The 22,688-nt window shown below is 34.6% G+C and overlaps 1 protein-coding gene across 1 annotated transcript; it reads right to left on the bottom strand.

Annotated features, from left to right (window-relative positions):
• Window positions 1–381: 381 nt before the first annotated feature.
• Window positions 382–1,229, bottom strand: LOC122735375 (cyclic AMP-dependent transcription factor ATF-1-like). Its single transcript, XM_043976877.1, is given in 2 exon segments — window positions 382–1,172; window positions 1,175–1,229. Coding segments are annotated over 2 exon segments (846 nt in total).
• Between the last annotated feature and the right edge of the window lie 21,459 nt (window positions 1,230–22,688).

Here is a 22,688-nt window from a genome sequence, read left to right as displayed (position 1 = left end):
AAATTTCATAACCTAGTAAGTAATGAAAATCTATACCAATAAAATGTTGGTTAAATAAAAAAGACCATCAAACTTCCATTAATAAATTGTCTCAGTTGCAAACTTTACCTTCCGGGAAATTAAAATTGTTGAAAATTCACATTCTCTGTTGATTAGATGTTTATTCCAGTAGAGGTTCCTGTTGTGCCAAGGAGCTTGCTTGAAGTCCTCCTATTTCCATTAGGTACTATCGCCAGCATCTTGTAAATAAAATTTTTAGTCTTTATGTTGCAACTTCTTGTTTTAAAAGTTTTGCTTTTGACCTTTAGTTTACAAAATTTCATATAAAAAGAAAATCCATTGAATTTTTAGGTAAGTCCATAAAATTTGTTTATCTTCTTCTTAGACATTTTTATGGGAGTAGAGATCTTTTAAAGTTTTTAATTCATCTATTAAAGTTTTATTTTGGTTTTCCAATACTGCAACTCCATTTTCCAGACACTTAACATATTCTTTTTTCTTTCTACAGCATTCTCGTGCAAGTTCTCTATTTTTCATCAATCTTATTTCACTTTTCAACTGTGGATCATCTGTTTTGCTTGTCTGAGATGTTAGAGTGACTGGAGATGTCATCACTACTGTCTGGCGAAGGTTAGTATTTGTTGGTGTGGCACGAATCTGGTAAGTCTGTATATCGCCTGATGCAGTTTGTACAACCACTTGGTTGCTAGGGACAACTATCTGCTGTCCATCAGATGCCTGTGCATACTGAAGAATTGTTGTTCCTTGTTGAGTGTTGCCTGCATTTGTCATTGTTAATGTCTGAAGCCCCTGTACTCCATCGGTGTTTGGACTGGCCAGTTGTAATGTTCCATTTGGAGCAATGGCAATGTATTGTCCAGTGCTAGTCTGGTAGATAGGAATTGGGACAGACATAGATGTGACTGTTGGAACTCCAGGATTTTCTCCGTCTCCCTTCCTATCTCTGGTGTCTTCTGATGAAAGTTCGTTCAAGATTTTTTTGTAAGATGGGCGCCTCGCTAAAATCCCGCGAGCTTTCTGTGAAGAGCCTATGCTATCAGATGAATCCTGGAAATCTTCACTCTCTGACCAGAATGATACCTGCATTGTCTGTACTTGTGGGGGTTGGATTACTGAAGATGACTGAGCAGTCTGGATGACCCCTGACTCTATACGTGTTCTCCAGAAAGATGTACAACAGTCATTGGTGCAGCTCTTCTTAGTGACATATCCCGCCTTCCGTCGGTCCGTCTGTCCGTCCGTCGGCGGCCCTGGCGGGTCCACTCGTCATTCTCCCGCCGGTGGCCTTCCGCAGCACAGAGGCGGAGTGGAATCAGAACTAGGGGCCGCGGCTGCGGTGGCTGTCAATGTGTCCACAGCGTTTCTGCCACCGACAATGGCGGCATAGTCCACTCAGGGCCCGAGGCTGGGGGAGCCGGGCAATTTAATGTTTTTTTTGAGGGAAACACGGGAAAACTAAGGCAACTTCCTGGCTTCTCTCCACCATCTTCAGTCAAAAGTCTTAAAATAGGAGCTGCAGACAAGAGAAGGGTAGGACCCATTTGCGCAATATATATATATATATATATATATATATATATATATATATATATATATATATATATATATATATATATATATATATCCCACCATTTATAGCATCTGTTTTTGTAATATCTTGCAATAAAATATTTCTGAGCTGTAAGAAATGATTAACAGAATCCTTGTAGCAAAACCTGCTAAGACTTATATGAAGTGATGAAACATGAAGTGAGCAGAACCAGGAGACCCTTATACACAATAATAGCAATATTATATTATGAGCAATTGTGAATAACATCTATTCTCAGAAATACAATGATGCAAGACAACTCCAAAGAACTCATTATGAAAAATGCTATCCATTTCCAAATAAATTACTGATGAAGTCTGAATGCAGATCAAAGCATACTATTTTTCACTTTCTGCATTTTTTTTCATGTTTTTTTTTCCCTTTGGGTTTGTTTCTTTTTTTACAACATGACTAAAATGGTAATATGTTTTGAATGATTGAACATGTATAACTTAAAACAAAAAGACAGTATTACTTTAGAAAAATTAACTGCATAGATACAGAATTTGGGAGATCTATTTGGATGACATTCCATGTAAAAGAGTACTTTAGTCTTACATTTCTCCTGCTATGAGCACACACACATAAAGTTGGGAACATGACTTGACATTCAAATACCATTTATTCAGAGACTACATTAATAAAATCATAGTATTCAGAATCATGAATGTGATAGGTACTCTTCTCTCATGATAACATGTCTCTGATGTATTTTGTTAAGTTGCAAATGACATTTTTAGGATAAACACTCACAAGCTAAAGAAGAATCATAAAAGTTCAACCAGGCTAGTAATATGAATGCTAGTTGAAGGAAATGGTTGTATCTAGGATAATGACAAGAAGGCACATGACAAGCATTTTAAAATACCTATTAAGTTTTAGGCCCTATGGTAAATGATCGATATACAAATACAAACAAAAAAATTCCTTTCCTCCAAGGAGCTTAAGATCTAATAGTAGAAAACAACACATAAAGAAAACTAAAAGGAAAGGGGAGAAGTAATGAATCCAGCATGGTGGTAGAAGTAGGAGGGAAATAAAGCATGGTTGACCCTGGCCTGTCCCCATAACAGAAATTCTCTGAAGGAACTCTGAAATAGACTTTGGGCACCTGCATGAGGGATCTTTCAAGGTGAATAGGTCACATCATTTAGGGTAGTTTCAATGTAAGAAAGCAGCTGAGTCAAGGGTGAAAAATCTCAACAGGTAAAAGCTTTGCCCAAAGGGAAATGAAGTACAACCAGCTAAGGTGAAAAAAGACTTGCTGTGTAGGGGTTGAGAGTGAGATATTATAACTGCAAGTAAGTAAATGAAGAGCTGTCTTATGGAAGAGAGATAAGGATTGCTTTACTTGCACTTAGAACAAGTAATAATAAGTGGGAGATGCAGAGAGACAGATTTTGGTCCCATACTATGAAAACCTTTCAAATGATCATCACTATCCAAACGAGGAGTGCCTGATTGGTTTGGGACACCATATCCCTGGAGGTCCTAAGATGGAGGCTGGATGACGATCCTTTATAGATGCTCCTAACTCTCCCTCACATCATGTGTCTAATCAGTTGCCAAATCTTGCCATATTTCATCCATATTATCTCTTCTGTATGCTCATTCAGCAGCTAGTTCAGTTCAGCCTTTCACCAGCACTCACCTAGATTAATTCAATGATTTCCTACTGCCCTTCCTGCTCCAAGTATTATTTCTCTGCTCATCTATCCTCCATAACTACCAAAGCAATTTTCCTTAAGTGTATATTTAACTATAACACTCCCCTTCTTAAATAAGTCCAGTGGGTCATTATGGCTTCTAAGAGTAAATAGAATCTCTTCTGTTTGGCTTTTAAAACTCTTCAGAACATTACATTGAATGCTTCTTTACTGAACTTTCCATATGTGTCATTCTGCCTCCCACATTCTGTCATCCAGCCAAACTGCCCTTATCTTTATTATTCACACTCCATCTTCCATCATTTTTCATGTCTTAAACTAACCCATATTGCCTGAGCTGCACCACCTTTTCTCCTCTTCACCATATAATCTCTATTTTTCTTCAGCTTGCAGATCATGAACTACTTTTAATGGTAAGCTTTTCCTGACCCTTTCAACTGCTAATGTCCTCTCTCCCTAATTACCCACATTCATTGTATATATTTATTATTACTTTATTTCAATATTTACATAGCATATCCCCAAAAGAATATGTGTTTTTGTAATATGAGGACTATTTTATCCCTTGTCTTTGTAGTTAGTATTTAGCATAGTGTCTTGGACATAATAGACCTTCGATAAATAAGTGTCTATTAATTGATGCTGAAAAATGGGTTTCTGGTACATATGGGGATTCTGCTGAAATTCCACCAAGATTTTTTTCATCCTGCCTTATAATTCCAGATCTAACTTCTTTTCTACTAACACAAGCTTTCTTTCTCATAAATAGGTAAATAAAAATTACCCCAAATTCAAACAGGTCACCTAGGTATTTATTTCTTAAATAATTAACATTTTTATTTATAGTTTTGGGTTCCAATTTTTATCCCTCTTTCCCTCCCTCTTCTAGCCCCTCCCTGAGGTGGCAAACAAATATGGGTTATACATGTATGATGATGTAAAACATTTCCATATTTGTCAATTTGTATGAGAAAACTGATTAAAAGAAAAAAAATAAAGAAAGTGAAATTAGCATGCTTAAGTCTATTCCATCAATATAATTTCTTTCTTTGGAGGTGGATAGTATGTTTCATCAATAGTCGTTCGGGATTGTCTTGGATCATTGTATTGTTGAGAATAGTCAATTCATTCACGGTTCCTCATCAAACAATATTGCTGTCTCTGTGCACAACGTTCTCTTGGTTCTGATCACTTCACAATACATCATTGCATATATGTCTTTCCAGGCCTTTCTGAAATCACCCTGCTTGTCATTTCTTTTAGCACAATAATATTCCGTCACCATCATATACCACAGTTTGTTTAGCCATTCCTCAATTAATGGGCATTCCTTTGATTTCAAATTCTTAGCCACCATGAAAAGAGCTGTTATGAGTATTTTTGTACCATTAGGTCTTTTTCTCTTTTGGGGGATGTCTTTGTGAAATAAATTTAGCAGTGGTATTGCTGTATCAAAAGGTATGCACAGTTCTATAGCCCTTTGGGCATAGTTCCAAATTGCTCTCCAGAATGGTTGGATCTTTTTACCAACAGTGGATGAGCATCCCAGATTTCCCACATTTCCTCCAACATTCAGTATTTGCCATTTTTGTTATATTTGCCGATCTTATAGGTGTGAGGTGATACCTCAGAGTTGTTTTAATTTGCATTTCTCTGATCAGTAGTGATCTAGAGCATTTTATATTATTATAGATAGCTTTGGTTTCTTAGTCTGAAAACTGCCTGTTCATATCCTTTAGGTAATTCTTTTTTTTTTTTTCAGGGCTATGGGGGTTAAGTGACTTGCCCAGAGTCACACAGCTAGTAAGTGTCAAGTATCTGAGGCCAGATTTGAACTCAGGTCCTCCTGAATCCAGGGCTGGTGCTTTATCCACTGCACCACCTAGCTGCCCCCTTTAGGTAATTCTTAAGGTAGTTATGACCTCTAATTGGGACACTAAGGTAGTTACTATTTAGAAATATTCTCTAGGGCTCATATTGAAAAGAAGAACAGATTCAAAAAAGTTTTTGTTTTGTTTTGTTTTTTGGATTGATGGATGTTTCTTGTTGAATGAAATATTAATTAGCTGGCCGAGTACTGTAATTTGGCAGTTCAGAGATATATATGGTGATCATTATAAATAAAATGGGTAGGTTATAGACACCAGGAATCATAGAGGCCCTAAATTCATGCTTGTGGGGATAAGGAAGTGAAAAGAAGGTTGTCTGAAGAAGAGAAGTTCCAGTGAAGATAAGGATTTATATGAAGGAACATCTGATATAAATACATATACATACATACATACACACACAAAAGAATACAAATAAGTGTTTTTCCCCCTTAATATTATAGTTCTTACCATTATTGTTTGTGGAAATACCATTTAGGGGAAAAAGCCACAAACCTTCTCTTTTTACCTCAAAAATGTGTTATGATAATTGTTCACATAAGTAAGATTTCAGGAGAAAAAGTGTTAAGATTTTAGAAATTCACTAAAATTGACTGTAAGTCATTTAAGAATGAATTTTCCTCCTCTGAGAAAAGTGAAACTGATTTTAATCAACCTGCGATGAATAAATCTACCATTAGGACCCTGGGGAGAAAGAGACATGAAAAGTTGAGATGGGCTGGGGATTTATGACTTAGTGGGTAGGCACTGAGTTACCAGTTAGAAGTGAAAGATTTAATAGGTCATGTGTATGCCTCTGAGTATTCTTATTCTAAATGCTTTTAAAAAGCAAACCTTATTGTAATATGTGGGACACATAAACTAGACATTCTTAAAACGTAGTAATCAATATGTAATCAATAAATTGATTAATTAGCATTTATCAAGGGCCTAAGATGGGTCAAACACTGTACTAGTTTTTGAGGATTAATTTTTTCCTTCAAATAGCAAGTACAAAGACTCTTCTTTGTCTAAACCATGACCTTCCAATTCCTTCACTCATTGATTTCACCCTAGGTCACCCCCCTTACACTAGGTTCATTCACTTTCCTTGACCATTTTGACACTTTGTATAACCAGTTCAACTCTCACTCATCTTTCTTGATTCCCTAACCACCTTATCGTATCTCCAAACTTGCCACAATTCAAGGCCTTCATTACTAAACATTGGCCGATGAAAGAAACTGGAGAAAATCACATGATTACTTGGTCCACTACAAATTTGTTACATAACTTCAATTGAAGTCTAACTGCTAAAAGCAATCCTTTTAGAACTCCCTAATTAATTTACCATACTACTACCCTGGAATATCTTCCAAACCTTTTCATCCCCACTCAAACTTTCTTTGGCTCCTCCTTCCATCATACTCTCAGACAAGACCCCTGTCTCATGTTTTAGTTTAAAAAAATTAAGATCATTCAACAAGGGGTCTCACTTTACCCCAATTCATCTCATATAACCATTCTGCCTTCTGCCACTATCTTGGCCCTTACCTTATTTAAAATAAGGTAGTCCTTTGCTTTGCTGAGGCAAATTGCTATACAAGCACAAGGGAGCCCATCCCATCTCATCTTCTCTAGATTGGTTCTTCTGTTATCCATACTTACTCAATCATCTTTATTTGGTCTCTGTCTACTATGTAGTTCCTTTATGACTTCAAACATGCGATTTCTCTCTTATCTTGAAAAAAATAAACTTGTCTTTGCTACAAAGAGTTCCATATTGTTCTTCCTTTTTGTGGCTAAATTCCTTAAAAAGACCATCTAAAATAGGTTTTAATGTTTCCTATCCTTTTACTTTCTAATTAACATTCTATATTTTGGTTTCTGACCTCATCATTTAACTGCAATTGTTCTCTCCTAAGTTACTAACAGTTTTTTAGTTGCCAGATCTAATGACCTTTTGTCAATTTTCATCTTTCTTTGACTTATATGAAGACTGACACTGTCAATCACTTTTTCGTCTATACTACTCTCTAGCTTTTCATTAAACTATTTTCTTCTGATCTTTTTTCTTTTAAAATATTTTATTTTTAATTTATGGAGTAAAAAACCATTTTCATAATATAGTATAATAAAAATGATTGTACATGAAACTGCAAACCTACCATATTCAACTTGTTATTCCTTTAAAATATACAATCATTTAAATTTCTATGTTTTTCTTTTTTTTCTTCCATCTGCCTAGAGATGGTTACTATTAGAAACAAATAGGTGTGAATTCATATACAGTTATATGTAAAAACATTGTATACATACTTCTATTTATCATTTCTTTCTCTGGATGTAAATACCACTTTTTTTTCATGCAGCCTTCATAGGTATTTTGGGTATTTATAATAGTCAAAATAACTTATTTGCACAAAGTCATTCTTAAAACGATATTGCTGTTGCTATATAAAGTGTTCTCTTGGTTCTGCTAATTTTGCTCTTCATTATTTCATGAAAGTCTTTTCATGTTTTTCTAAGATCATTGAACTCATCACTTCTTATAGCATAAATGTATTTAATTACAATAATATACAGCAACTTGTTCAGCTATTCCCCCATTGATGGGCATCCCTGTAATTTTTAGTTCTTTGGCACCAGAAAGAAAGCTGCAATAAACTTTTTTGAACATATAGATTATTTTCATTTTGCCCTAATAATCTTTGGAAATAGATCTAGTAGTGATATTGATCATTCAAAGGGTATAGTTACCTTACTAACTATTTGAGCATAATTCCAAGATTGCTCTCCAAAATGGTTGGATGATTTCACAATTCTACCACCAATGAATGTATCCCGATTTTTCCACATCCCCTTCACTATTTTTCCTTTTCTCCTTCAATAATTTTAGCCTATCTGGTAGATGTTCTGACAGTTCTTTCTGACTTATCTAACCATTCCTTCTCAGTCTCCTTTCATGGCTCGTCCTTTAGGTCACTCCTCCTAAACATGAGTTTTTCACAGGGCCCTATCCTGACCTCTCTTCTTCCTTCATTGTCTTACACTTGGTGAGTTCATTAGTTCCTATGGATTCAATTATTATTGTTATACCGAGGATTCTCAAATGTACTTATTCAGCCCTAACATTTCAGTTTATGTCCAGTTTTGTATCTCAAAATGCATATTTGACACCTCAAACTAAATGTCTTGTAGACAACTTAAACTCAACATATTCAAAACAGATGATGAATTAATCCAAACAAAAGACACATAAACACTCTAAGAAATTAAATGATGAAATGATATTTCCTAATTTGCATATATAACATATTTTATGCAGTTTACCATAATATCAATAGAAAAAGGTACATGTGCAGAGAACACACATTATCATGGCACAGGCATGAAAGAAACACACGTAAAATAACATGACAGGGTAAACTAATAGCCAAAGCAACCAATCTCAATCATACATATATCAGTTACTATCTTTCCTAAAATTAGTATTGGATTGATATTATTGTCACAACTGGGATTTGCTCTTCTGACAGGTGCTTAGTATTCTTCTCTTCAGTGCCACTCACAAGCAAATTTGGTTCCTGTTGCTTATAAAACTGTGAATTGAAAATTTCTTTGTGATAAGGGTAGGCTCACAGAGACTATGAACCATCATACCCAGCAGATGGAAATGGGGAAGAGAAAAGCCAGCTCACAATGCCCCTATAGTAAGACCACATTTTTATGTCTATATCTATTGACAAGAGTGATATAGAAGCTGGAATAATGATCCCCATAAGCTTCTTTGAATTGATATGAAAATAATTTGAGCTAGAACAAAAGTCAAAAGAAGGAATTGGGACAATTATTTTCCACTTTCCAAAACCACTTTATTACCTTTTAATGTATTATCATTGGATAAACAAAATAAAAATTTTTAAAAGGAAACAGAAACAAGCAAGCAAACAACAATTAAAAAAAAACCCACCTATCACTGGCACTTTATTTTTGCAGAAATAGCTTTCAGTCTCCCAACATTAGAATACTGATATTGTTCAGTTAAATTTAATTTTTCTCAATCAACAAGTATTTATTTTCTCCCCACTCCCCCACTGAGGCACAAAACAACTACTTTGAAGTGTTTGTTTGTTTGTGTGTGTGTGTGTGTGTGTGTGTGTATAACCACCAACGTATATGTATATATGCATATATGTATATACATACATATATGTGTATATCTGTATTTGTCAAGCAAAACATTCTCTCACTGACCATGTTCAGCACAAATTTGGACATTTCCTTGAAGTTCATTTGAAAAGGACATTGCATTTTATCTGCCAGCTATCTAAATTAGCACAACTTCAATTTGATCCAATTTGATGCAATTAAGTTTAACAAACACTGATTAGCTAAATCACCTGTTACCACTTACTAGCTTTGTTCCACTGTCAAATATCCGATCTTCTCTGAGATTTCATACCTTTCTCTTTAAAACAGGAATGTTTATAATTGCACTACCTGTATGTCAAATCTGTAGTGAGGATAAGGTGAAGTAACATATGCAATGTGGTATATAAAAGCAAGACATTATTCTCATGATGATCAGATTACCTAAAGCAGTACTTTCAGTCCTTCTAACTATGATAAGTGAAAAAATGTGTAGGTGGGAAAATATGTAGGTGGGAAAAATTTATATCTCATTTAAAAATCATTATCATTCATGAATTCAATTCTATAAATACTTATCAAATATCTACAAAGAATAATGAATTGTGATTTTTCAAGGTATTCAGGAATGCAAAATAACACAGAAATTCATATTCACAGAAATTATGATACAATCATTCTACAGGCATTTATTAGCTCATGTGATTAGTGCTTAGTGGATCAGTGGTTAGACCTCTGGTTCTGGAGTCTATGAGAACTAAGTTCAGATCCTGCGTCAAATAATTATTAGCTCTGACCTCAGATATGTCATATAACATCAGTTTGCCTCAATTTCCTTAACTGCAAAATGGTGATTATGGTAGTATTTGCTACATAAGGTTGCTGTGAAGACCAAATGAGATAATATTTATATATATATATATATATATATATATATATATATATATATATATATATATACTTAGCTCAATGTCTGGCATATAGCATCTGATATATATTTTTTTAATTTCCCACTTTCCCTCTTTTCCTTCAACTATACTAAGCATCAGGTATTCAAATAAAAGAGAAAGAAAATACCTAAACTCAAGGAGCCTACATTCTTAGAAGAGCAGAAACACAAAAGGGATATAAAAGATGGGTGGGTAGGCAAGCTGGCAACATACATGGTGGGACAAAAGGCACAAAGGAGTTTCAATATTTAATACTTTCTTTATTTTTGCTTTTATTTTACATTACCATAGCATTGTATGCAATATATGTATTGTATACATATATATATGAAATAGAGAAAAATAATTTCCAAAAAGTTATTAAAGCATCAGACCCCTTTGTGAACATTGGCCTACTCTGTGGTATGGGGTTTTGGTTAATTTAGAATAAATATCTGCAATAGCAATTCATGCTATGTTAGGAATGATATATGACAGTACATCCTGAATGAGGAAGGAAAAAATATATGGTGTATTTTTTTAATACTGGATAGTGGGAGCAATTGTAACTGTTCAGCAGATCTTAAGAAATTTTTAAAAATTGCACTCTTATTCTGTTAGAGATCATTATTTCTTCCTATGTAGAGATTTCACTTAAAATTTGTATTATCCAAAACCTCCCAATGATCTTCTTTCAATAGAAATAAATGCTAATATTATTCCTTTTTTTAAATTGAAGAATAATATTAGCAATATGTAATTAGTTGTTTTAAGACTGATTTCTAGTGATAACCAAGTAATTAATAAGGCTCAATATTTATAAAGAGTCAAAATTTAATGGAATTGTAGCTGTTCCCCCCAAAATGAAGGACATTTTAAGTTGAGATTGACATAATAATAAAAAGCAATGATGATATATGCTGAGTGCAAATATAACCTTTTATAAGAATTGATTCTATGATAAAATTATAACAATTTGAATATCTTTCAGCCTTTTATTCATTAAATTTGAGGCAACAACTTGAAATATGTAGAAATAGTTTTTTACGAGTGGTAAAGTTATAATTCATTCATTAATTTTTTTAATTAAATATTTAAGGAATCTGTTTTCTAAGTGTCATTGTGGGATGTTTTCCCTATACGTAATCATTATAACTTTCTAGGTAATTATTTGTTTAAAATTATTGCAGTAAAAACTCTTATGGGGGCATCTAGGTGGCGCAGTGGATAGAGCACCGGCCCTGGATTCAGGAGTACCTGAGTTCAAATCCGGCCTCAGACACTTAACACTTACTAGCTGTGTGACCCTGGGCAAGTCACTTAACCCCAATTGCCTCACTAAAAAACAAAACAAACAAAAAAAAACCTTATTAATATTCATAAAAGTAGCAGGTGAATCCAAACAATATGTGTAGCCTCACTGCCTTGGCTGATTTGCCAGTTTTCAAACTGCCAAAAACAATTGGTGACAATATAGTATGATACCAGCAAGACATATGGAAAGGTGAAAGTGCTGGTCTATTCAATTTCAGTGAGATTATAGTTGCATTATCACCATCATATTCAGATTTCCAAAAATAAATGTCAATGATGAAATAGTGTTTCTAATAACAGTTCCTAAGCAGTTTATATGGAGTGTGAGTACATACTCATCTACCTTACACAGCTATTGTTAGTATAAATTCATTAAGGTTTATTTTTTTAAGCTTTAAAGAAAAGTAAATTGTAAGCAGAAAGTATAAAATTATGTACTGCTCCCAGTTTAATAAAAACCTCTACATGGAACAATTATCAAAATACTTACTCCTAGAACTCAGAGAATGTTGCTGTATTACATTTCAGGCACTTTAAGGGAAGAATTGCATGTCAGTTTATTATACTACTTGAAGGTGCCAATTGTGAATGTTCGAACAGACCAATAGAGGATGATAAAATTGCATATTTAGCAATACTGCTTTCCTTCTTGTTGAAAAGATGTGTTTATTTTCAAAAATGGCATATATATTCTCCTAAAGTACAATAAACATGATAGATCAAAATCTAATCATGCTCAATTAATGCTTTGAAATTTTCCAATAATTACGCTGTAGACAGCACAGGCACACACAAAGTGATAAGGGAGCAGGGGATTAAGTTTTGCATAAATTCCCTAATATGAGAAAAGGTCATGGTCTGATATTACCAAAAGTTGATTAGACTCAGGATCCATGTGCTAGAAATCAATGTTTTCTCGGCAACTGTCTTTCACCTTGGGAGTCAGTCATTCTCAAGAGGCCCTGTTGCTAATCGGGCAATGTACCAATGTTACATCCTTTCCTGAGCACAAAGACAACGGGAAATTAGAAAGGATTTACAGGTCAAAACAGACCTGCAATACAATAGCTACAGCCTAGCAGGCTGGGAAACAGAAAAGGAAGGAAAAAAAAGAACAAAAAACCCCCCAAACCACTGAAATTGCAGCCATATAGATGAAGGGACTGTCAGGTTGGCCAATGCACATGGGAAGGATAAATGATGCTGGGGATTTTACAGCTCTTTGCAGCCTTCCAAGTGCAATCTAGCGAAATCAGGATGGGTCCACAAAGGGCCCTACATGTTAAAATTGCTGCAAAGTGAATTTAGAAAAGGTAATTACAAGAGTAATCTAATTTCACAAATTTAAACATCACCACCTCAAAGACATAGTAAACTAAAATGGTTTCATTGATGTATTTAACTACATCAGCTTCTTTCTCCTGGAGTGTAACTTGTCAGATAAATAAGAAGGGGAGATTAGACTTAATCCAGTAGCATTTAGGGCTTGAATATTAAGCTTGCATGATTTCCCTTAATGCAGCAGTTAACAAATACAATTTCTTGGGGCAGCTAGGTGGCACAGTGGATAAAGCACCGGCCCTGGAGTCAGGAGTACCTGAGTTCAAATCCGGCCTCAGACGCTTAACACTTACTAGCTGTGTGACCCCAGGCAAGTCATTTAACCCCAATTGTCTCACCAAAACAAAAACAAAAACAAAAAAAGCAAATATAATTTCTCGGTAAGGAAGAGTTCATCTTCTGTATCATTGCACTGGTGAGAAGAATATAGTCCATCACAGTAGATCAACACACAATGTTGATGTGTACAGTGTTCTTCTGGTTCTGCTCATCTCACTCATCATCAGTCCATGCAAGACACTCCAGGTTTCTCTGAACTCCTCCTTCTCGGCAAATCATTGTTTCTTACAGTACAATAGTATTCCATTACATTCATATACTACAACTTGTCCAGCCATTCCTCAATTGATGGGCATCCCCTCAACTACCAATTCCTTGCCACCACGTAAAGAGCAGCTATAAATATTTTTGTACATGTGGATCCCTCTCCCCTTTCCATGATCTCTTTTGGAAAAAGACCCCAAAGTGGTATTGCTGGGAACTCATGATAGAAGAGGATCTCCAAATCCAGGGGAAAAAAAAACTGTGGAGTATAGATGCTGAATGAACCATACTATTTCTTTTGTTTTTGGTGCTGTTGTTTTTCTATTTTGAGGTTTTTCATAATTGCTCTGATTTTTCTCTTATAACATGACTAATGCAGAAATATGTTTAATGTTATTATGTATATATATATAACCTATATAAGATTACCTGCTGTCTAGGGGAGGGAGGAGGGAGGGAGAAAAATTTGAAATTGGAAAGCTTGTATAAACAAAAGTTGAGAACTATCTTTACATGTAACAGGAAAACAAAATACTTTATTAAAAAAAAAAAAAAAAGAAAGAGTTCATCTTGAACTAGAATCATCTTAATAGTCACCCATTCTCCTGGCTACCTTCACATTTCTTCCAGCCTAGCTGTCTTAGTTCTATTGGAAGAGATATTTGTATACTTTCTATGTATTTATCTGACTGTTATCTGAGTACTATAGTACATCCCTCAGCCACACCCCACACTTCAGTAGAATGTAAGTCCTTCAGAACAAGGACCATTTTAAAAAACTTGTTCTGCCCAACAACAAAGCCTTATTACATAATACAAATGTATTGAATTGGATTGATTTCCATCTAGTTAACTAAGAGAGATTCTTAGTACTTAAGTAGTGACAAGAAAAATCTGTCTTCATTAGCTCCTAAACTAGTTAGCATTTATCATGTGGGTATGGACATCCATAAAAGGTTTTGAAGGAAGAAAGAACATCAAATTTATATTCATAGTTAAAACTGGAAAGGACCTTGGAGGTCGTCAAGTCCAAAAAAGAAGGGAGGCCCAAACAGAATAAGTGACTTACTCAAGGTCATACTGAATTCAAATATTGGTCTTCCAGACTTCAAATCTACCTCTCTCCCCACTACACCATGTTGCTTCTAATACCCAACTTTCTTGAAGTTATAGAGTAAAAGGACCTGAGAAAGCAAACCTCTGAGACCAGAGTTTAGGAGAAATCATAATGAAGAGGAAGGGCTTGGGTGAAAGTAGAACCCCACCCCCAAGATCTGTAAGGCAGAACTATGTCTCCTGCCAGATAGGAGAAACTTCAAGATACCTTCCTATTTTCTAGTGGTGAAGCCAGTGCCTGATAGTAGAGAAAAAAATTCTTTGACAAAAGATTTTCATTTTACCTTAAAGGCATGATTTTCTCATGTTTTCTGGGTCTGGCCTAAGGACCAAAGAAGGGAGAAATCACTCAAATTGAGATCTTGATGTGGTAAGATCTTTTGATATAAGGGTAACCAAAATGATGTGCTATACTAATATAATACATTAATAAAATGTGTATTTCACATACTACCTTTCCTACTGGCTGCTGGGAGCCATGTGGAACTAACTGTAGGAGTTGCTAATCAGAAACTGCAGGAGGGGCCAAAGAAATGTGATGCCAACCTTGGGGAGGTATTAATTGCTGCAAGAATAGTTGAACAACTGCAGGAGGATTCATGTGGAATATACAGCAGACCCCTGCTAGGACAAGTGTGGAACTAACTGTTGTAGCAATGTCTAACAAATCCTACTGGGAATGACTGAGTAATGCGGAAGAAGACTGCTGGTTGTACCTGCTGGGAGCAGTAAAGAGAGGATCTTCACTTTTTCTGACTAAGTTACCAGGTAGCAAGTTTGCCACTGAAGTGTCTGGTTGCCTCTTCTAACCAGAAGTCTGCTTTGTTTTCTTTGCTTTTAATAAAACTTTTCTTCTTTAATATTTTCAACCACATATTTGCAAGGGAAATTGATATTGGCCTATTGAGTAATTTTAGCAAGTGATTTTCTCAGAATTTATGGGATGGGCCTGTGAGACAAAGAAAGAAGAAATCTCCCAAATTGAACCTTTTGTGTTATGAAAGTCTGATCCACCAATCTTGATGAAATATTATGTAAGAATGAAATTTTAAGGAATAACTTATATTTTACCCACAGCCTTCTTTTGAAAAATCAAAGTATTCTTAAGGATAATACTTCATTTTCAACCAAATTGCACTTTGGTGAGAAAAGAAAAATGGGTGCTGTATTACATGACCCCTTTAGATGTGGAGAAAATAGGATACAGAAAGAGATTTGACCAAAGTTATAGGGCAAAGAAATGACTGAGAAGGGATTCTGCAGGCTCCCCAAATCCTGGACATTCAGCAGCTTTATAATACTAGCAAGATCCTACATTTTCTTTTTCTTTTTTATTTCTTAATAGTATTTTATTTTTTCTAGTTGCATGTAAAGATAGATTTTAAAATTAGTTTTTAAAAGAATTTGAGTTCCAAATTTTTCTCCCTCCCTTTCTTCCCTCTCCTGTCCCCAAGACAACAAGCAATCTGATATAGGTTATATATGTGCAATCCCATTAAACATATTTCCATATTAGTCATATTATGAAAGAAGAATCAGAACAGGGAAAAACCTCAAGAAAAGAAAAAGAAAAAGAAAAAATCATATGATTCAATCTACACTTAGATTCCAAAGTTATTTTTCTGGATGGATGAAGAATATTTCCCATCAAAAGTCCCTTGGAAATGTCTTGGATCATTGTATTGCTGAGAAAAGCAATTCTATCACAGCTGATCATCTCTCAATGTTGCTGTTGCTGCGTACAATGTTCTCTTGGTTCTGCTCACTTCATTCATCTTCAGTCCACTTAAGTCTTTCCAGGTTTTTCTGAAATCTGCCTGCTCATCATTTCTTATAGCACAATACTATCCCATTATATTCACAATAGTATCTCATTATCTTCATATACCATTATCTTCATATTCATTGTTCAGCCATTCCCCAATTGATGGACATCCCCTCAATTTCCAATTCTTTGCCACCACAAAGAGAGCTGCTATATCTTTGTGCCTGCGGGTCATTTTATCTTTTTAATGATCTCTTTGTGATGTACGCACACACACACACACACCTAGTAGTGGTATTACTGGGTCAAAGGATATGGCCCAACCCCAAAGTTCTTTGAAAATAGTTCTAAATTGCTCTCTAGAATATTGAATCAGTTCACAAATCCAACAATGCATTAATGTTCCAATTTTCCCACATCTTCTCCAACATTAATTATTTTCCTTTTCTGTCATATTAACCAATCTGATAGGTGTGAGGTGGTACCACAAAGTTGTTTGAATTTGGACTTCTCTAATAAATAGTTATTTAGAGTATATTTTTTCATATAGCAATAGATAGCTTTGATTTCTTCATCTGAAAACTTCCTGTTCATATCTGTTGATCATTTCTCAATTGAGGAAAGGCCCTACATTTTCCATGGCACTTTACAATTCTGATTATTTCTTTCACATGCCATATCACTATTGGCTCTCATAGAAGCACTGTGAAGAAATTGAGGCATAGTCAGCATAAGTGAATTGTTGCCAGTTTGACAGCTAGGGCTGGTTAGTGGGTCCGATTTTCTAAAAGTTAATTCCTTTTTTTTTTTCATTTTATCACATGAAAGTGTCTCAGCAGCCTTTTATCATATTAGATTAATTTAGATCACGTGAATTTTAACCACATCCTCATACAGTCCTGTTCTCAGGCATAGAGGATCAAGACTGAACCTGTAATTTATTTGGCAGAGTGAATTCCCTCGGAAGGTAACTCCCTGTATTAATTCAGGATGCCATACTTTCTGCATTTAATTCTGCACATTTAGAGAACTGCCTAGAGCAATGAGAGGTTGAGTGGCTTGCCCAGGGTCACACAGTCTGTATCAGAGGTGGTACTTGAACCACCCTTCCTAGATAACCACTATACTACATTTCCTCTTATGTACATACTTTGTTTCTTTCTTCCTTCCTTCTTTCCTTTCCATAATTTATTTTCTTTCTTTCTTTCTTTCTTTCTTTCTTTCTTTCTTTCTTTCTTTCTTTCTTTCTTTCTTTCTTTCTTTCTTTCTTTCTTTCTTTCTTTCTTTCTTTCTTTCTTTCTTTCTTTCTCTTTCTTTCTTTCTTTCTTTCTCTTTCTTTCTTTCTTTCTTTTTTCTTTCTTTCCTTCTTTCTTTCTTTCTTTCTTTCTTTCTTTCTTTCTTTCTTTCCTTCTTTCTTTCCTTCTTTCTTTCTTTCTTTCTTTCTTTCTTTCTTTCTTTCTTTCTTTCTTTCTTTTTTCTTTCTTTCCTTCTTTCTTTCCTTCTTTCTTTCTTTCTTTCTTTCTTTCTTTCTTTCTTTCTTTCTTTCTTTCTTTCTTTCTTTCTTTCATCTTTCTTTCATGCTCATACTTAAAAATTAATGTAATCACCAATATTTCATTTGCTTCAACCTATGTTCATTATTTATTTTGGAGGAAGAGATAAGATCTGGGTGGCATTAATTCAGATATCCCAGATGCTGCTTTTTCTTGAGTTATTATATATAGTGTCATTAATATAGATCTCAATACTTTAATTTGGATGATATCTGAGGAAGTCCAGATTGGAGCCCAAAATTTTGTACTGAAAAGGTGAGATTTTAAGATTATTTTAGACACATGAAACATTTAACTAATTGCTGCTATTATGGAAATATAATGATTATTCAGAATATATTAGCTGAAAATTTTAATATTCTTATAAAATATACTCCACAATTATAGAATATCAGTAATATTCACTATTGAGGAAACAATTGATGATGCCTAAAATCCTTTTTTTCTACTTAAGGTACACTAAAATAACATAGAAACTGTCAAAGTGGAAATGAACTTTTATCTCTGCCCATTTTGTCTTGGACAGTCCTGCAGAATGTACTCGCCCATCCTTCAAGATGCTAGGGAATCTACCTCCAACCAGCATGCCTGTGGAGAGAAAAGTGCTTGCCTGTTCCCAGACACTTCAAATGGAAATGGCTTTGAACGCCTTATGGCTATTTTATTCCTAGTGCCCATTAAGCCAATGCTCAGAAGTAAGCAACTTTAAAAGCATAGTGTAATTTTAAAAGTTGAGCTTCATTTCTAGCAAATATCAAGCATCACAGAATCAGAGAATTTTTAGAGTTTTAAAATGCCTACCTCAGGGGCTTTCTGCTTTGAATTGGAACACACTTTGAGTTGCTATTCATTTTGGCAGGTTAAGAACACATATATTATGATTTTATCCTATTATCACTTTTAATAATATTATGGTACAATCATGGGATTTAGCTAATGAAATCATCTAGTCTAATCTTGTAATTTTGTAGATAAGGAAGAAAGATATTTAATAATCATTCCCATTATTTTATGTGATATCATGTTATAACCATCTTGTTAAGTCATACTGTAGTTCAGAGAGGGCCAGATTTGAAATGAGGATAATGAATTTGAATCCTGTCTCAGACACGTACTAGCTATAGAAGCATAGGGAAATCACTTAAACTCTCTCATCCTCAATTTTGTAAAAATAAATTTAAGAAAAGTAAAAAGTAAAAAGAAGATAAAAATACCACTTACCATTGTTAATATGAATATATGGATCACCTGAATTTGATGCAGGTACCTTATTATCCAAGGGGAGTTTTATAAAACCCTGGATTAATAGGATTAATAGGAGCAAAATGTCCTTCAACTGAACTCCAAACCTGAACCCAGATAGCTAGCAGATAAAAGACCCTACCTAGTGACTTCTTTTCCCTCAGGATAGTAAGTTTCTAACTTATGGTAACATCTGAGCTTCCTCATCCTTGCCAAACCCTTTTTTGGCATCCTATAGTCTTATCATGATGCTTCTGTATTTCCTCCATACTTGTAATAACTGAAATTGTTAAACTATTTTTTGCTTCTGGTTTGATTTCTGTATCATACTTTTGAAGCTAACACCCTGTAATCAGTGGACTAAAACCATATATACCCTCAGAAATGGGGAGTCCTCTGAGCTTCTCTCTTAGGAGGGAAGTCTCCACATGATCATGTTTTGTTAACTTTCTTCTTGGGAAAATAAAATATTAAATTGATATTTATGTTTTTTCTGTCTGTTTCTGATTTGTTTTCATAGGAGAAATTAAACATTATTTCTCTGATCTGTTTGTAGGAGACAGGCAGATATATCATGTTTTCTGATTTGGTTCACTGTAGGAGATGTAAGATGTAATTTCTCTGATCTGTTTATTAATTTGTAGGAGAGATTAAACATTATTTCTCTGATTTGTCTGTAGGAAGCAGGCAGATACAAAGCTATATTTTGATATTTGACACCATAAAGGAATGTTGTGAGGTAATGAGCTAATATATGTAAAGCACTTTTCAAAGTTTAAAGAGTTACAGAAATGTGAGGTTTTTTTATAATTATTTTTTATAATGTTTGCTGTTGTTGTTTCTATTGTATTTTTTCACTATACTCTTCTACTCTGGTACTTCATTGTAGCTTGGTAGTGATTCTGGTTGCAAGTGACTTTTTTTTTTAACCTAACTACTCCTACAGATCATTTATCAAGGCATGGAAAGAGTGTGGTCTATAGCACTAGAGACATGAACTGCATTTCTCCCTACCCAATATTTCTCCTTTTATCAACTGACACTACTACCATGCTTGTTCTATCTCTTGTGACCTCATCTCTACCTCTTGCCTTCTCTGGATTCCTTTAAGTCTCATGAAAAGTCCTATCTTCTTGAAGAAGCCTTTCACAATTCATCCTTAAAGATAGCACCTTTCCCCATTTAATTATCTCCAGTGTATACTGTACATATATAATTTTTAGATAGTTGTTTACATGTTGCTTCCACCATTAGCCTATGAGCTTCATGAGAGAGCACTTTTTTCTCCTTTCTTTTATCTAGAGCTCTTAATGCACTATATGAGTCATGGTAGGCATTTAATAAGTTATAGATGAAAGGTTCTTAAACTATTGGTCACAGCCATATATGGATCTGTGTAACTGAATGTGAGGGGTCTTGAAAAATGTGGCTGCAGTAAAAGGTCATGTATACCTGTATACCTGGGATCATGCAAAAATTCCTTAGGTGAAAAAGGGGTTGCTAGTAGAAAAAGTTTAAGAACTCCTTTTCTAGATGACTGATAGCCTGAGTCCTATTATAGACTGAGAAACTCTGGATATCCCCTGCCACCCTAAAATATTGGGGGAGGATTTAGATATGGGGAAAGGGTCATTAAATCTTTCTTTACATAAAGCTGGAACTTAGTACTGTAAAGGCTAAAATTCTAGCTAGTCTGTCTAAAATATCTAATGCGTGGTTGCCAATAAATTATAAGCTTTAGCAAGAGTTAGACTTTTAAGCATTTATTAAGGAGAATAAGAATTTGGTAAAGAGAGAAAGAAAGGCCTACATTCATCTATCTATTAAAGGGAGAGCGCATTTCTAGCTCCCTTCTCCACTGGAATCCTCAGGAAAGAGTGCGAGTCAGAGCGCCAGGCTCCCCCTTTTTCCTCCCACAAGCAAACGTCACTTCCTGATGCCAAAGGCAAGACACATGGTCTTGCCCTCAGAGACCTTCACATCATGGTGGAGCTTTTCTATAGTAAGTCTCCAGCAGGTGGCATCATTCCAATCATTACAGTACACACTTATGGAGTTAAAGTATGCTCATTAACACATGACACTAAAAATGGTTGGTAGAACAAATGATAGGAAAACATGAGTAGCAGAACATAAATATGAATTAAGGTGTTTTCTGCTTAATTCTTCTCCAGAAGCTGAAATTTTCTTCCTTTATCAGTCTCTTAATAGTTCATCAAAAATTGTGTAATGGAATTATATATATTTACTCAAATACACAAATTTGCTTTGCTATTTCTTTTTTCTCTGGAATGAATTACGTTCAATAAAATTTGGTCTAAAATAAGGGTTCCTGTTACTTTCCATCTGTTCACCTCTTCTTATTACTGTTTTTTTTATAATTGTCACCTCTTAGAAGTATAGTCTTTTGCACAAATCAAACTTAGATTAAAGGAAGTTCAGCTAAAAAAAGTCATTGGAAATTTTGTCATCTTGCAGAGTCTGGTGGAATATGTTGGAGATATTGGCCCTGTACCAGTGTACAGGCTTGAGCTGACTCCTCTGAACAGTGCATGAAGTGAAAGGCATATTGCATATGGTTTATAATGGTAAGGCTGTATAAATGTGGTGTCCAAAGAGCTATCATTTTGTATTGCAATTTCTATCACATAGTATAGGCCAAAGTATTCTCAATTGTGAGTCAAATAGAACTGGGCTATAGTCCCAGATCTGTAACTAACAATCTATATAGCCTTGGACAATTCTCTTTCTTCACTTTTCTAAGCTAATTTTCTTAAATGAACAATAAAATATACATTAAACTCTAAGGACATTTTAGTTATAAATAAATTCCTGTGCTATAATTCAAATGTACTTTTGTTGTTGTTGTTGTTTTATCATAAATCATATTTCCTAACCTATTCCATGTGAGTTTTTGGCTACCACCTATTTTCTACCTCAAAATTGTCAAAATATCTTTGTTCCTAGGGATGCTAGGTGGTGCAGTGGATAGAGCATCGGCCCTGGAGTTAGTAGTACCTGAGTTCAAATCCAGCCTCAGACACTTAACACTTACTAGCTATGTGACCCTGGGCAAGTCACTTAATCCTGATTGCCTCACTAAAAAAAACAAAAAACCAAAAAAACTTTGTTCCACCTGTTCTAGGTTACATATTGATAAAAAAGAAACATATTTTCCCTTTCTCAATAACATAATAACATATAATACTGTCAACCAATTCACAATTATTTATTAATCACCTACTTGCTTAAAATTATTATCTTTGTCCCAGAAAATATTGTAGAAGACACTAGCCCCTGGTCTAGCAAAATTTATTGATCATTGTAGAAATAAAAAGAAGATTGCTAAATGAATATTATTTGGGAAGCCATATAGTACCGTTTGCTCACAAAAGACAATATAATTTTAAGATACATCTGTAATGTTTTGGATGTTTAATTTTTGTTGGGTTGCATTTTATTTTAAAAAAGCATATGAATATCTAATTCTCTGAGAATAATATCCTTAACCTCTTCTAGGCAGGTGCTACACCACTTGGGAAAAATAACCTAAGTTAAGTAGGATATGAAGTGGAAAATTTTTATA

Source organism: Dromiciops gliroides, chromosome 1, assembly GCF_019393635.1.
Source record: "Dromiciops gliroides isolate mDroGli1 chromosome 1, mDroGli1.pri, whole genome shotgun sequence".
NCBI lineage: Eukaryota > Metazoa > Chordata > Mammalia > Microbiotheria > Microbiotheriidae > Dromiciops > Dromiciops gliroides.
Note: the sequence above shows the minus strand (reverse complement) of the source record. Positions and strands in the feature narration are given on the sequence as shown.